The following is a 17,131-nucleotide window of genomic DNA, read 5'->3' as shown; positions in this document are numbered from 1 at the left end:
GAACAACAACAAAAATCACTATTCTATGGAGGAAGACCACAGAATCTGGAGGTCTCTAAAATGTATCATCCATAGTGACAATGTCCTTTACACAGAAATTAACAAACATGAAAAGAAAAATGTTGTCTATAAGCTAGACAAATAAGGAAAAGGATGAACCTACTTGGCACGCAAGACTTTAAAGCAGTTAATATAAACAGTGCAAAGAACTAAATGAAAATATATTCAAAAAATTAAAAATGTATTTTAATGAGAGAAAAGATAAGGAATCTCAGCAGCAAAATGGAATTATAAAAAGAAACAAGTAGATATTCCAGAAGAGAAGATTATAATAACTGAAAGGAAAAAAATCTCTAGATAAGCTTAATTGCACATTTGAGATGGCAGAAGAAAGTGTCTGTAAATTTGATGATGCATCAATAGAAATGATGTAGCTCAATGACCTGAGGGGAAATAAAGATTAAAGAATCAATGAAAAATGAACAAAACTTTAGGAAGCTGTCGGACAAAAATCAAAGAGCCTAGTATACCTAAAGAAGGGAATGCGAAAGGGAGAGAAACTAGTTAAGGAAATATTGGCCAAGAACTTCCCAAGTTTGAGAAAAAAATAAACACTGACTTAGAGATCCAAGATACTCAGTGAATTCTGAGCAGGATAAATACAAAGAAAACAACATCTAGGCATCTTACAGTCACACTGCTGAAAACCAAAGATAAAGAGAAAATTTTTAAAACAGCCAGAAGAAAAGAGACATTATCTACAGGGGAACAATAATAAAAATGACTGCTTGCTCCTCACAAGAAACAACAGAAGTCAAAGGACAACAGAATAATACCTCAGAAGTGCTGAAAAGGGGTGGGGGGAAAACCATTTCAGATAAAAGAAAAGCTAACACAAGTTGTCACCAGTAGTACATAATAAGAAATAATAAATGATGTTCCTGAGGATGAAAGGAAATTATACCAGATACAAACTCAGGTATGAAAAAAAGAAGAGTACATGAGAGGGTAAATAAGTACAAAAGAGTATCTTTCATTCTCTTCTCCTAATTTCCTCAAAAGACAACTACTTAAAGCAAAATTAATAACACTGGAAGGTGGGGCTTAATGTATGTAGAACTAGGTCAACAGCAGAGAATCAGGGCAAAGTTAAACTGAATTACACTACTTTTAAATTATTAGATTTGCAATGTGGGAAGCAGAAAGTGAGAACCAGTGTGAAATGGTTCAATATTGACACTACGTAGACTTTGACAGGGATATCTCATCATGGTTTTGATTTGCATTCCCCTGCTGACAAGTGATGTTGAGCATCGTTTCAAATGTCTTTTAGCCATCTGTATGTCTTCTTTGGAAAAATGTCTATTCATATCTTCTGCCCATTTCTTAACTGGATTATTTGTTTTTTGTCTGTCTTTGGTTTTTGTTTTGGGGTTTTTTTTGGGGGGGGAGGGGGGTTAGGTTTGATAAGTTCCTTGCATTTTGGACCCTAACGCTTCATCAGATATGTCATTTGCAAATCTCTTCTCCCATTCCATAGGTTGCCTTTTAGTTTTCTCGATTGTTTCCTTCACTGTGCAGAAGCTTTTTATCTTGATGAAGTCCCAATAGCTCATTTTTGTTTTTGTTCCCCTTACCTTCAGAGACATGTCTAGGAAGAAGTTGCTATAACCAAGGTCAAAGAGGTTGCTGCTTGAGGAACCTGGGTGGCTCAGGCAGTTAAATGTCCAACTCTTGATCTCAGCTCAGGCCTTGACCTCAGGGTTATAAGTTCAAGCCCCCATGGTGGGCTCCAGGCTGGGTGTAGAGCCTACTTAAAAAAAAAAAAAAGTTGATGCCTGTGTTCTCCTCTAGGATTTTGATGGTTTCCTGTCTCCCATTTAGGTCTTTCATCCATTTTTAATTCTTCTTTGTGTGTATAGTACAAGAAAGCAGTCCAGTTTCATTCTTCTGCATGTTACTGTCCAGTTTTCCCAACACCATTCATTAAAGAGACTACCTTTTTCCCATTTGATATTCTTTCCTGCTTTGTCAAAGATTAGTTGGTTATATAGTTGTGGGTCCTTTTCTGGGTTTTCTATTCTGTTCCATTGATCTATGTGTCTGTTTTTGTGACAGTACCATATTGTCTTGATGACTACAGCTTTGTAATATAGCTTGAAATATGGAACTGTGAAGTCTCTAGTTTTGCTTTTCTTTTTCAAAATTGATTTGATTATTCAGGGTCTTTTGTGGATCCATACAAATTTTAGAATTGTTTCTTCTAGCTCTGTGAAAAATGCTGGTGGTATTTTGATATAGATTGCATTAAATGTGAAGATTGCTTTGAGAGGTATAGACATTTTCACAATAGTTTTCTTCTAATCCATGAGGATGGGAGGTTTTTCCATTTCTTTGTGTCATCTTCAATGTCTTTCATAAGTGCTCTCTAGTTTTCAGAGTACAGATCTTTTACCTCTTCAGTTAGGTTTATTCCTAGGTATCTTTTGGTTTTTGCTGCAATTGTAAATGGGATCAATTCCTTGATCTCTCCTTCTGTTGCTTCACTATTGGTGTATAGAAATGCAACAGATTGGGCAGCCCGGGTGGCTCAGTGGTTTAATGCCACCTTCAGCCCAGGGTGTGATCCTGAAGACCCGGGATCGAGGGATCGAGTCCCACGTCGGGCTCCCTGCATGGAAGCCTGCTTCTAACCTCTGCCTGTGTTTCTGCCTCTCTCTCTCTCTCTCTCTCTTTCTCTCTCTTTCTCTGTGTGTGTCTCTCATGAATAAATAAAATCTTTAAAAAAAAAAAAAGAAATGCAACAGATTTCTGTACATTGATTTTTGTATCCTGCAACTTTGTTGTATTCCTGTATAGTTCTTGGTGGAGTCTTTCCAGTTTTTGGTAGGGGTTTTCTACACAGGGTATCATATGGTCTGCAAATAGTGGAATTTTCAGTTCTGGATTATTTTTATTTCTTTTTTGTCTGCTGAGGCAAGGACTTCCAGTACCATGTTAAATAACAATGGTGAGAGTGGACATCCCTGTCTTATTCCTGACCGTAGAGGAAAAGCTCTCAGTTTTTCCCCATTGAGGATACTAGCTGTGGGTCTTTTGTATATGGCCTTTAAGATGTTGATGTAGGTCCCCTTAGCTCCACCTTGTTGAGGATTTTTATCAAGAATGGATGCTTTCTCTGCACCTATTGAGAGGATCATATGGTTTTTATCCTTTCTTTTATTAATGTAGTGTATTACACTGATTGATTTGCAAATATTAAACCATCCTTGGAATCCAGGAAAAAAATCCCACTTGATCATGTTGAATAATTCTTTTAATGTACTGTTGGATACAATTTGCTAGTATCTTGTCGAGAATTTTTACATCCATGTTCATCAGAGATATTGGCCTGTCATTCTCCTTTTTAGTGGGGTCTTTATCTGGTTTTGGAATCAGGGTAATGCTGGCCTCGTAGAATGCGTTTAGAAGTTTTCCTTTCATACCTATTTTTTAATAGTTTGAGAACAATAGGTATTAATTCTTTTTTAATATTAGGTAGAATTCCCCTGGGAAGCCATCTGACCCTGGACTTTTGTTTGTTGGGAGACTTTTTATTACCGATTCAATTTTTCTGTTTATAGATCTGTTCAAATTAAAAGAAATTTTTAACTGACAATATCAAGTGTCAGTGAGGATTTGAACTCATATATATTGCTGATAGGAGTACAAAATTGTACAACTACCTGAAAAGCAGTTTAGCAATTTTATCCAAGAGAACTAAATACATAAGTTAACCAAAAAACTTGTACATTAATTTTCATGGTAGCTTATTCATAACAGCCAAAACTGAGGACAAAGCAAATAGTGATTAATCAGCAGATAAACAAATTATGGCATAGTCATACAATAGAACACTACTGCTTAGCATCATCACACCACATACTGCTAGGCCAGGAGAACGAAATTCAAAACCTAAAGCATGGTTTCTACTGAATGTGTCTTGCTTTAGCACCATCATAAAGTCAAAAAATGCATAAATCATCCTAAATTGGGTACCATCTATAGCATCTATTTGAGTAGTAGCAGCAGCAGCAAGCAGTGAAAAGAAAATACTGCAGAAGCAGAAAAACAATAAATACTTGACTGATTACATACAACTTGCAAATCTCTGTTCCTAACAATTTACATGCATTATTTCATTATTTCATGTAATCCTCACAATGATGTTTGTAAGGGGGTACTCTTACTCTCCCTTTTACAAAGAGTGAAACTAAAGCACAAAGAGGTATCTGTTCAAGGTCACTGAGCCACAGAGGTATAAAGCCTGGATTCATACTCAGGAGACTGGGTCCAGCTAGTGAATACAAGCTAAATAAAGCTGAGTAGCTTTTAAAACATGAGGGTTAGGGGTGCCTGGGTGGCTCAGTTAAGCATCTAACTCTTTATAAAAAGAACTCAAGCAAGGAAAAGAAGATGCTTTCTAAATAAATAGTTTGATGGTTTTAATGAGAAATGCTTGCCTGGGACAGAAAACCTGACACAACTAGGGAAAAGACTAGGGACAGGTACACAACCTGTAAGTCACTGACACTAAAACATGCTAGGATTCAACTTCTATTCCCTAAAGACTTCTAGTAATTTATTAAGATTAATTAAGAGCTCCTATCTTTTTAAATCATTTAACACTTTGTATACATTTTCCTCAATGATATTTAATAGATTAATTAAATTAATATTTAATTTTTTAAAATCCCAATTAAAGGATACCAGCAGAAATTGCTATTTAAATATCTGAGCTTGCACCACAAATTATCATTTTTCTTTTCTCCTTCTTATATTTAACTAATGACCTTCTCATTGTGCATATATTCCACATTTTATACTTCCACTTCTCCCCTTCCTTTCAGAATTTGCCTTCCACTCTTCATTAAAACTGCAGTTTCAAAGGTCACAATGTGACATAACTGTCCTTCTTCCTCCAAAAGCCCTTCAATCACCAAATCTAAGGGCAAATTCCATCCTTTTGTCTTCAGCGAATTGCACAAGGAACATCTTTTTTTTTCCCTCAGCTTCTGTGACTCTGCTGTTCTGGTTATCCTCTTGCTCTGGAGAGGGTTTCTCTTGTCTCCTCCACATTACTCCGACCTTCCAGCCAGCCCTGCTGGCTTCACTACAGTAAACACTTGCTTTGGTGATTTTATCCTGATTTAACCCCAGTCTCCCACGCAGGTGAGTCACATTGTCCATCTCCAGCACTCAGGTCTTTCCTAGTTTCTACCATCTCTAAGCCAGCTCCAGTTGGTCGTTGCTCTAGTACAATTCAACACTCGACACAAAATAAGAGTCACTATGTATAAATAAGTCCCTTATCTTTGCCTCCTCCTTGTCCCTGACTCTAAACATCCCCTGAGTCACCACATTCTAGGCCAGCACACAGTGCCTTGTTTCAGCCTGTTACAACCCTACAGAGTTCCTCAGGAACCCAACCCTCCATTGTCAGAAAGCCTCTTCACTCCACACTTGTCATCCCCATCTCCCACCCCACTAGTCCATCTGAGATACCAATACCCATTCATTTTCCTAAAGCACAGTTGTGAAAAGGGGAGGTAACACCCCCTTCCTTTTCTTTTCCCTGTACCACCAGCCAAGTCATCTACGAGCTCCAGCTAAACACATACCCTGGTTTCTACTTCCATGTCTCTCTTCTCTGCCTCTTCACATCTCATGGCTCAAACACCATTTCCTCCATGAAGCCATCCTCAAAGTTCCCAGAAAACAGCAATTTTTCCTTCCTTAGGATACCCTGTAATAATTTATATTCAACACTGCCCTGCAGTTGCTTTGCAATTCACTTTCTTTCCTTCTTTCCTGGAACTGAAATACAAGTTTTAAAGGATTTTCTCATCATGTTTGCCAAATAAAATAATTAAACATTGTAGTCACATTTATATTCTCTTTGTACTATACTTACACACATATATGTAAGCACACAGGTATGTATATGTCAAAATTAAGTTTTAAAGTTTAGACAAATGAATAACTTAGCCTAAATTATAGAACTTTCGAGGTCAGGCTAAGAAGAGGGAGCCAGTGAGAGAGGGCAGAGAAACTCTGCTAAAGCAATGCATAAGAAATGCCACTGATTTTACCCCATTTCTAAAATTAGCCATTGTCCAACATGTTTTCAACTATCAATCCTCTGATGTAAAAAGGGTTTGGACTGGAACTGAAATACCTGCATATGCCATCTGCCCTCTTAAAAATATCTTATGGCAAGAATCAGTTGAGGTAAGTGGAAAGAGGAGAGCTTTACCTCCTCTGACCAAGTCCCTGTGCAATAGAACAAGAAGATCCACTCAATTACTTGAACCACCACCTCAGGGCTAAACCACCCACTTCTAGAAAAAGCAGCATACAGCCAGCAAGAGACTTAGACGATTCCACAGAAATACAAGGCATGTATGACAAGCCATTCCACGGACAACTCACTGCCCAAACAGAGGAACTGAAAAAGGATAGCCTCCCACTGTAGGGAGGCACGCCCCAGAGCTATTTCTAAGAGAATCTCTAAAATTTGGACTTAGATCTTAAGAAATTTTATTTAGAAAGCCATTTGGCTTTATTTTCTCTGAAGTATGTGCTTCAAAGAATGGCTCTGAGGTTGGACATTCTTACTAAGTGAATAAAACTGATAAAGGTGCTCACGTAGGATTTGAGTATTTCCTTAGGTATAAAAATATCCTTTACAGTATAACTAGTTAAATTTTAGAACAATTTCCACGGTCATTTTATTTAGTTGAATACACACAAACTTTAAATTAAGGGCTGTTTAAAAAAAAATTACTTACCAATCTATTCACTCAGTATTCAACATTCACTCCTACAGAGGGCAAATTTCTTACTTAGAATGGTACTTTTTACTACTAGCAGTTTTGCAGGTGCGAAGGTGTTTAACATTTGATACTGAAATCAGTACAATACCAAAATAACAGCACAATAACTATTAATGAATTGTAAGAAGAAAATGTATTAAAGTTATTTAAACAGGCATCATCTACATATTTTAAAAATAGCAATGAACTCCTTATAATGTTATTCCAAAGCTTTAATGTTGATCAACTAATCATATCAAAAGGAATAAAACATACAAAAAAAGCAAAATTTATCCTGATATAGAGAATAAGTCTACAAACTACAAGTTTTCAAAAAAGTATAAAATGTAATATTACTGAAATATTATTTGTCTTTATTTACCGTACCTACATAGTAATTCAATTTGTAAGGAATAAAAGCTTGAAAACATTGCTGAGGTCAACCATCTGTACTGCCCACGATTGCATGATATATTTGTTTACTCACACTTTCTGCATCTCAACAATCACCACAGCAAATTGCAAACATGACTTCTAAAATAATCAGCACTGTACTTACTCGGATACCTAATTGTTACAATCATTTTTTTAGAGAATTCTGTTAGTTGCTAGTCAGAAGATATCGTGTGTTGATAATTAAAATTCACCCTGATTAACATCTCCAGTGATCCTATTCTCAAAATGTTCATTGGTGATATTTCATAATGCCAATTGTTACTCATCCTACTTATTTATAAACACAGCACAAAGAACAATGCATCTATCTCTCTTGTTACCTTATCCATGGGGCTTAGAGATAGAATTCTCCTGAACAGCAATTTCTAGTCTCCTTAGAACTCATTACATTCAGGGAAAACGTGATAGTTAAATAGACACAGTGCATGCCAATACTTTTTTTCAAATTTTTAATTTTTGTTATAGAACGTATACGAACATAATTTACATGAAACACAAACATAATCATAATCCTACTTTATACTGAGGTTTTGTTTATTTTGTTAAACTTCTCTGCCCTCCTTGGTATTCATTTCCTTTTTTATTTGAATCTCTCTCCCTCCTCCCTCTACATTAATATCTGCATGAGGTATTCCATACTAACAACCCAGTATATTTGCATATCTCCTGCCACGTTCACAGAATCATATACAAACACACATAAGCTAAAATGCATTCACCAGTATGGAGTTTTGTAGCACAGACTGCCAGTGTCCTCAGAGATCTATCTTCCTTTTCTTCCTTCAGGGCCCCACCACCACTACCAAATTTGGGCTGGGCTGTATCACAGGAGGCTGCATGTGACCTGATGACTAGGTATGGTCAAGGAGGGTATTGGGACAGAAATGCTGCAGGCAACTTGGACTATCTTTAGAAAATAAAGCATTTTTCTTTTCATGCCCTCTTTCTTTCTGAAGGATGACACATAAAAGATAAGGTACTGGTGAGCAACCGCCACCTCAGACCCGGAGACTAAAATCACACTCTGAAGATGAGAGAGCTTCCCCAAGAGCCTGGGCCCTGGATGATGTCACAGAGCAGAGCACTCCCTTACACACCCTGGACCTTTAGTTCACATTGAACTAAAACAAATTTCCTTCTTTAAGCCACTATACCTTCGACAGTATAGATTTTTTTATTACGAATGTTTTACATACATATATTTTCTTCATCTTGCTTTTCTCTCTGAACATCTCATAGAAATCCCTCTTAAAATATCTGCTATAGTTTTTATTCATTCCTTTAAATTGCTACCACCTATTCCTTAATGAAAACAAAATTTGTTCAACCATTTCCTTTGACACATATTCATCCTATTTTCAGTATTTTTCTAATAAAAACACCACCACAAAATAATTCTCATACATGCATCCTACACACCAGGGCTTTGGCTTCTCTGGTATGAATTCTAAAAAGACAGGCAGATGAATCAATGGTGGATATATCTCACTAAACTTTGCCCTCTGATAAAGGTAAATTCAAGTGCCTACAGGGCAGAATATAAATGCCTCTTCCTGAACAGCAACAATTATAAAAATAAAATAAAGTAAATAAAGGTAAATTCACCTTTCCCCTATAAGAGTGGTTACCTCATTATTACTCTGACTTGAATTCCCCTGAAAACTATTCTCTCAGTCCCTTTTTACACATGCTGGGTCTATATTAATCTTCTGGAAAATACACTGTCATAATTTTGATAACATTTCTGTGGATCAGTAAGAACTTCTGGTGTGCTTCCCACATTAACACACCATCTATCCCAAATATTTCCCCAAAATCCATTATATCTCTACTGATCGTGTTTGTTATATTTTTTACTGTACAAAGTCTTTTATTCCACTTGAGTTGAATACCATTATTTCTTTTATACATTCTAGGTATGGGAAGGTTTTTAGTTTAGAAAAATCTTCTGATTCCTAAAAGTTTGTTTTGTTTTGTTTGCAACATTTCTATTGTTTTGAGGCTTTTGGGGGGCACTTACAGATTGTTCACTACATCCAGAACCTGTTTTGTTTCATTTTGTTTTTAGAGGATGAGGATCCAATTCTAATTTCTTCCAGGTAAATGAAAGATTGTAACAGCATCATTTATTAACTAAAAGTCTTTTTTCAGTGTACTGATAACGAATTTTGCTATTATATTTTTATTTTCCTGGGATTTAATTTTTTTCTCTTCCGGTTTTGGTGTCAGGGTGCCTCATAAAATGAATTCCGAAGTATTCCTGCCTCCTCTACTATCTCAAAGAATCTGTATAATATTGGAATTCATTCTTCCTTAAATGCTTCCTTATATAAATATGTAAATGGAAAAGGAAAAAGTATTTTAGTAACCTTTTTGGATAACTGTGGATAGTCTTCTTAAGTAAGCCAACACTAGCAAGTACTTGCACTGTAGAATCTGAAACTTTTCATGCTCTGTCACAGTAAGTTCTGTTGATCTACCTTGAACTTGGGATGGACTTTTTACCCAGGTGTGATCTTATGACGGCACATTACTCATTGTGAAAACATCAGTTCAATAAGTTATGTGGATTTCCAAATATTGAAAATTTCATTGTACAACACCAAAACTTCACATTGGTTAATATCACTATTAATCTCACCAGAAAAGTCTTAGAATTTGAAAGCTCTCAAGCTCACAGTGACTGACAGAGCTTCCAAAATTCTAATATTATCATTAGCAACAAATATCAGTTCTTGTACTTGAGGTGGGTGGGGGAATGGGGTAGCTGTGTGATAGGCATTAAGGAGGGCACGTGATGTAATGAACAATGGGTGTTACATAAGACTGATGAATCACAGAACTCTACCTCTGAAACTAATAATACACTATATGTTAATTAATTGCATTACTGTATGTAAAGGCCAAAAATGAGAGTAGACTCATCAACAAAATGGCAAAAAATTATGGCAGATTCATTTAATAGAAAGCTAGGTGGCAGATTCACCAACATATTGAGCAAATGTAAAAGAATATATAAATCTTGGTTCTATTTATATGGAGTTTAAAATCCACTAAGATAAAAATATTTTCATTTTTAAGGATGCTGGCTTTGGTGATAAAATCAATTTTAAAAACAAAAGTGGTAAATTATCAGAATCAGGATAGTAGTTATTTTTTTAAAGATTTATTTATGTATTTATTTGAGAAAGAGAACATGACTAGGGGGAGGGCAAGAGAAGGGGGAAGAGCAGATGCTTAAGCAGACTCCCCACTAAGCAGGGAGCCAGACGCAGGGCTCCTCCCAGGACTCCACTTAACCCACTAAGCCACCAGGCACTGCAGTAGTTACTTCTAAGGAAGACGGAAACAATTATGTCTGGGAATGGTCAGGCTGCAGGCCTCTGGGATGTTGGCAGTGATCTAATTCCTTGCCTGAATATTGTTTACAATGGCATTCCTTTGTGTAATTATTTATCATACATTGTGAGACTGTGTATCTGAATTTACATTCATACAAAATGTTTTAAAATATCGATTTTCTCATTTGCTATGTTGATAATATAAATTTGCTATCTTGGATTTATTTAAATTCTATCTTTAATTAGCAGATTCACAAAGGTAAAAATATATAATTGGCATCATATGCGAGAATGAAGCAACATCCCTTTTTATACAATAGGTTAGAATGTTAAATTTAAGTGAAGATGAAGTTCAAAGGAAATTTTCTATTTTATTCCACAAAGAGCAATTTCTACCATCTGCTCTCTGAAAACTGATGGTTGCTCTAAAAATTGATCTCCCCTTGTGCTGTCTCATACTTCATTTCCAGTGACAACAGTTTTCCACATAACTTAAACTATGTCAGAAATCTTTCTTAAGAATACCAAAAAAAAAAAAACCCACTTCTTAATGATGCTCATTGTCACAGAATTCTGTGATATAATATCACAGGAAATGTGTTAGCAATTAAAAAGGCAAACACCAATAAATAAAAAATAAACTTACAAAAAAAAAAAAAAAAAAGGCAAACAAGTTTGGGACGCCTGGGTGGCTCAGTGGTTGAGCGTCTGTCTGCCTTCGGCTCAGGCTGTGATCCTGGAGTCCCGGACCGAGTCCCACATCGGGCTCCCTGCGGGGATCCTGCTTCTCCCTCTGACTATGTCTCTGCCTCTCTGTGTGTCTGTCACGAATAAATAAATAAAATCTTAAAAATAAATTTAAAAAAGAAAAAAAAAACAAAGGCAAACAAGTTCAAGTGTGTTTGTGAATGATAGGCTACAGTTAAAATAAAGGATCACTGTCTCTAAACATGTTTTCCCATAATGTCCAAAATTAATTGGAAATTTAAAAGAACATCTTTAAATATTTTATAAGTTTATTTTTAACCACCAAAAGAAAACCTACTACAAGTCTTTAAGTGCAATAAAATAATATTGCTAATATTAGTCATTTAACATACATGGTATTTACCACACAATTATAAATTTAAAATGAAAGTTGTATTTTATAAAGTTTGATTTCTAAAAGCTAATTATTTTAGAACTCTCTAAAGTTTAAACAGAAGTAAATCCTTCATTAAATGCTTCATGACACAAATGAACCCTGTAATCTGTATAAAATTTCATACCAATCAATTCTCTCCACACTTACTGCCTTCTTTAACTTAAGCACTGCAACCTCCTAAATTTTTTATTATTAACATTAAAATTGATGGCTCTAGATTACCATCACAACAAAAGCCTGTGAAACAGATCTGAGATAAAAATATGATTTACAAAGAGACAAAAACATGAGTGAATTTTTTCATAATCATATAATAAGAAATGTTTTTCTAGGTATGATACAAAAATCACAAGCTAGAGAAAAGGTTGACAGATTTAGCTTTTAAGAGAAAACTTGTATACATAAAAAAATACCAGAAATAAGAGACATAGAAAAAATGCTTGGAAGAAATATAAAAAAAGCCAGAATTCTTTAATATAGAAATTGCTAAAATATATATATTTAGGTAGAGGGAAAAGCAAACTCCCTGCTGAATAGGGAGCCTGTTGCCAGACTGGATCCCAGGACCCTGGGATCATTATCTGAGTGGAAGGTGCCCCTGTTTTGTGTGTTTTAATTTCACTTTCGTGAGCTGTCTTTTCTTAGAGTTTCATATGTTTTCATTATATTGTCATTGTGATTCCTGAACAATTTATCTATATATATATATATATCAAGGATCCCTTAATAAAAAATTTTAAAGAGAATACACACTTTTCAGCGATGATTACCTCTAAAGAATGAAGATTAGGTGTTGAGAAAATGAAGATTAAATGTTTAATAATTCACATTTCATTTAAAATTAACCCACTTGGGGATCCCTGGGTGGCGCAGCGATTTAGCGCCTGCCTTTGGCCCAGGGTGTGATCCTGGAGACCCGGGATCGAATCCCACATCGGGCTCCTGGTGCATGGAGCCTGCTTCTCCCTCTGCCTATGTCTCTGCCTCTCTCTCTCTCTCTCTGTGTGTGACTATCATAAATAAATAAAAATTTTAAAAAAATAAAAATAAAAAAATAAAATTAACCCACTTAAATAATGCTCTTTATTATTTTTAGAACACCACTCAGCATTTTTCGATGAGAACATGCACAAGACACATAAGGGTTTTCTTACACAGACATGCAAGGCCCTACGAATTTCAAAACAGAAAAGCATTTATCATCATGCCCACAAGTAAATGTTTAATAAAAGTGACTTAAGCAAGTAGATATAGAACTATCCTCGAGGATAACTATGCATATCACAACATAACTATGTATTTAAATTTAGGGAAAAAATCCAAGTTAGTAAAATATCTCTAGGAAACAGACAAAAATAACAAAACAATATGATTGGTATTGTTCATTTCAAATATGAAAATGCTAAAAAATTTTTGTCCTGCAAATATGTGTTTTATAATTAGTATTTTCGTATTTACAAAGGCAATATAGGGACGCCTAGGTGGCTCAGCGGTTGGGCGCCTGCCTTTGGCCCAGTGAGTGATCCTGGTGTCCCTGGATCAAGTCCTGCATGGGGTTCCCCGCATAGAGCCTGCTTTTCTCTCTGCCTGTGTCTCTGCCTCTCTCTCTGTGTCTCTCATGAATAAATAAAATCTTTTTTAAAAAAAGGGAATATAAACTGCTACTTCCTCTGCCTTCAAGTGGCTCTTGTCTTTTTATTTTCCTTTTCATTTTTGTACACAATAAATTCCTTACTTGTATCTTACAGTAAAATACAATTTTCAATAAGCTTCCAAGTTTTAATTTTTACTCTTAAGTTAAATTATTAATGATACTAAACTTCTAGAAATCCTCCAATTCAATTTTATCATGTAAGATATAATTCATTACCCCAAGGAAATATTTAGGGATGCATATAGAGACATTATAGATATTCTTCCCAGGATTATTTATATTAGTAAAAGTATTTTAAAAAATCTCAATTCCCAACAATAGGGATAAGTTAAATTAACTGAGAATACTTCCATAATTTGAAATATAATACAGCCATTAAAAATAGATGCTTAAGAACAATATTTAATAGAATAAAAATTACTCAAAATATACAAAACAATATATATCATCTCAATTTTTTTAAGGAAAAAATTGTGTTTATAGGATACATAAAGAAAAAAACAAAGACAATGCAATATTTTGCCAGCATTTTTATTTCTAGGTTCTGGTTTTATGGGTGATTTTATTTTCTTCTTTACATATCTCTTTATCTTCCAAAATGTCTTCAATAAAAATCCACCAATTATAATTATACTAGTTTAAAAGAAAGATGAAACAGATAATTCTCACACTGGGGCAACTCACCATATACTTTTTAAATATTTTAGTAAGGAGAAAAAAATATGATAAAAAGTTTTCATTCAAAAGGCCAAAACAACTATGTAATTGCACAAAGGATTACTTTAGCCAAAATATATGCACTGGATATATTTTAAGATATGAAGTAAGTTGATGTTTACATGCAAACTTCTCAATGATGCCAAAAATATTTTTGCAGTATGCCAAAAAGAAAAAGAAAAACATAAGGGTGTGGAAAAAAATAAAGCCACACACATTTAAAAATGAATGTCTGATGTAATTAATACACGACAGCTTTAAATGCTTTTCTTCTCATTCAACACACACTGGTATGCTTATGCCTGATCCAAGGTGTCATCATAAAGAATAAAGATATTATTTCATCAAAGACCCCAAAAGATTAAAAAGGCCAGTACTTCCCTTCAATTATTTTAATTATTCTATAGTAAGCAGCCTCAAGAGTAGGAATTAGTACAAAAGAAAAGTAAAAAGAAAAGTGGTTAGGGATGACTTAGAATGACTTGTAAAAACAGTTAATGACAATTTGGAAAAGAAAGAAATGCAAAATAAAAGCTCAAAAGAAGATACATCTGCATATGAGAAGTATTACCCTCAAAGGCTTTTTAAAATGTAGTTGCTTTTTATTCCAACAGCTTTTTTAAACACTAAGATTGAACCAGGAAACAAAACTCTACATGTCTCCATGCCTCACACTGGAGGCGTGAAATGACAAATCTACTGAGATCAGCAGCAATAATTCCACCAGCCTGAAATTTAAAAGAAAAAATTGCCTTTCCTCCTCCATTATCAACAAAAATTAAATTAGATTCTTATGCTATTGTTTGGAATATCTAAGGAAAAAAAAATCAATGTCTTTTATGATTTTATAAATAAGGTGGTGAGAAAACCCTTTCATGTTGAAAATCACCAAACTTAGAAGCATCTTTATTAAAATGAAAAAAAAAAATAATGAAAGACACAATTATTTAATTAAATTTATTAGAAACATTAAAACTAAGTCCAATAACATTTTCATATTTGCATAAACTACAATTTACAAGTTTCATGCATATTCATTCTCGTTAATTTTGGTAATGACCCTGTGACATCAATAATTATCTCCTTTTTAAGCAAAAACTAAACTAATATTCTTAATTTCCCAGGGTAATATGACTAGAGAATGATAAAGACAAGTTAAGGACATAGTTTCTCAGATTCCTAATCTAACTGTCTTCTACCACCACACAGATAATCCAAGTGTTTCACTGGTGTCATAAGCAGACATAAAAATAATGATGATTTTCAAATTTTCTAGAATAGAAATTTTATTTTATTTTTATTTATTTATTTATTTATTTATTTATTTATTTATTTATTTATTTATCATATAATAGACACAGAGAGAGAGAGAGGCAGAGACACAGACAGAGGGAGAAGCAGGCTCCATGCAGGGAGCCCAACGTGGGATTCAATCCCGGGTCTCCAGGATCACGCCCTGGGCCAAAGGCAGGCGCTAAACCGCTGTGCCACCCCGGGATCCCCAGAAATTTTAAAAAGAAAATAATAAAGCAAATTCACTTTCATTTAATATCTACTATATGTGAAGCATACAGTTATTTGCAGACTACAGAATTTTCATACTCATCCTGTTAAAGCGGGTATCTCCCAAATTAGACAAAGAAGGCAAGTATCTGCGCATTTTCACACAGCAAACAAGTAGGATTTAAATCCAGGTATTTCTGATTCCACAATCTATGCTTTTAACCAATAAACAATACTGCCTCTTGGATAATTCTATTTTCAAATGACCAAAGAAAGATAGTATATTATGTTACATACTAGCCATAGCATAACTTAATTTAGCAGATCAATTTAAATAGTACAAACAGGGACACCTGGGTGGCTCAGTTGCTGAGAGTCTGCCTTTGGCTCAGATCATGATCCCAGGGTCCTGGAATCAAGTTCCACATCAAGCTTCCGGCAAGGAGCCTGCTTCTCCCTCTGCCTATGTCTCTGCCTCTCTCTCTGTGTCTCTCATGAATAAGTAAATAAATAAAACATTTAAAAAAAATAAATAAAAATAAATAGTACAAACAGTAAGAATAGTGAAACTAGAAAAATACATTAAAATAAGTTGAGATAATGGCAGGATGGAGGGGTTCACTGATGTCAAAGACACTGATTCTGAAAACTGCCACCTCCCAGGTCCTGACAAGCAGGAATGGATACTCAGAAGAGAGCCCCTCAGCACACTCTCACAAAGTGGGGAATGTGCTTGAAAAAAAAGAAAAAACTTGCCTACCCTTGCATCATTATTTTACATCTGTACCAAAGACAACCTCTTCCTACCATGCATCATTATTCGAAGACCTGAAAACTCATATTATATAAAATACAAAAACCAGGGGATCCCTGGGTGGCGCAGCGGTTTAGCGCCTGCCTTTGGCCCAGGGCGCCATCCTGGAGACCCGGGATCAAATCCCACGTCGGGTTCCCGGTGCGTGGAGCCTGCTTCTCCCTCTGCCTATGTTTCTGCCTCTCTCTCTGTGTGTGTGTGACCATCATAAATTAAAAAAAACAACAACAACAACAAAAAAAAAACAAAAATCATGTTCATTATCTGATACATCAGAAATATCTCAATCCTACCTCTTTTTCATGCATTCGAGAGAGTAGATGATCATCATGGAAACTGCTGGATTTTCTCAGGCTGAATTTGGGAGTCACCTGTTGAATAAAGTAAGAGTTATTCAATACTTTTTTGGCCTGGCTTATCCTTAACCCAAAACGAAACTCAATTCCCTGAAGTTCTCATCATAATAATACGAACATTGGAGAAAAAAGTGATTTATTCATCCGCAAGTGATAGGATTAATAAGACTATTAAACTTCATAATGTGGACTAGTGTTCTTTTCTGTAAATGACTTAATGATTACTTGATTGAAAAGTATCTGTCCAGGGCAGCCCTGGTGGTGCAGCGGTTTAGCGCCGCCTGCAGCCCCG

At 35.1% G+C, this 17,131-nt stretch overlaps 1 protein-coding gene across 6 annotated transcripts in view; it reads right to left on the bottom strand.

Moving 5' to 3' along the window:
- CEP112 (centrosomal protein 112) overlaps positions 1 to 17,131 on the bottom strand; it is a 400,471-nt gene that overhangs the window by 331,213 nt on the left and 52,127 nt on the right. For all 6 annotated transcript variants that reach the window (XM_055323886.1, XM_055323903.1, XM_055323913.1 and 3 more), the window contains one exon: positions 16,777 to 16,854. In XM_055323886.1, coding sequence (XP_055179861.1) covers positions 16,777 to 16,854 — 78 coding nt within the window. The remainder of the gene's footprint in view (positions 1 to 16,776; positions 16,855 to 17,131) is intronic.

Source organism: Nyctereutes procyonoides, unplaced genomic scaffold (assembly GCF_905146905.1).
Source record: "Nyctereutes procyonoides isolate TBG_1078 unplaced genomic scaffold, NYPRO_anot_genome, whole genome shotgun sequence".
NCBI classification, from domain to species: domain Eukaryota; kingdom Metazoa; phylum Chordata; class Mammalia; order Carnivora; family Canidae; genus Nyctereutes; species Nyctereutes procyonoides.
This window is presented reverse-complemented; position numbering and strand designations above follow the sequence as displayed.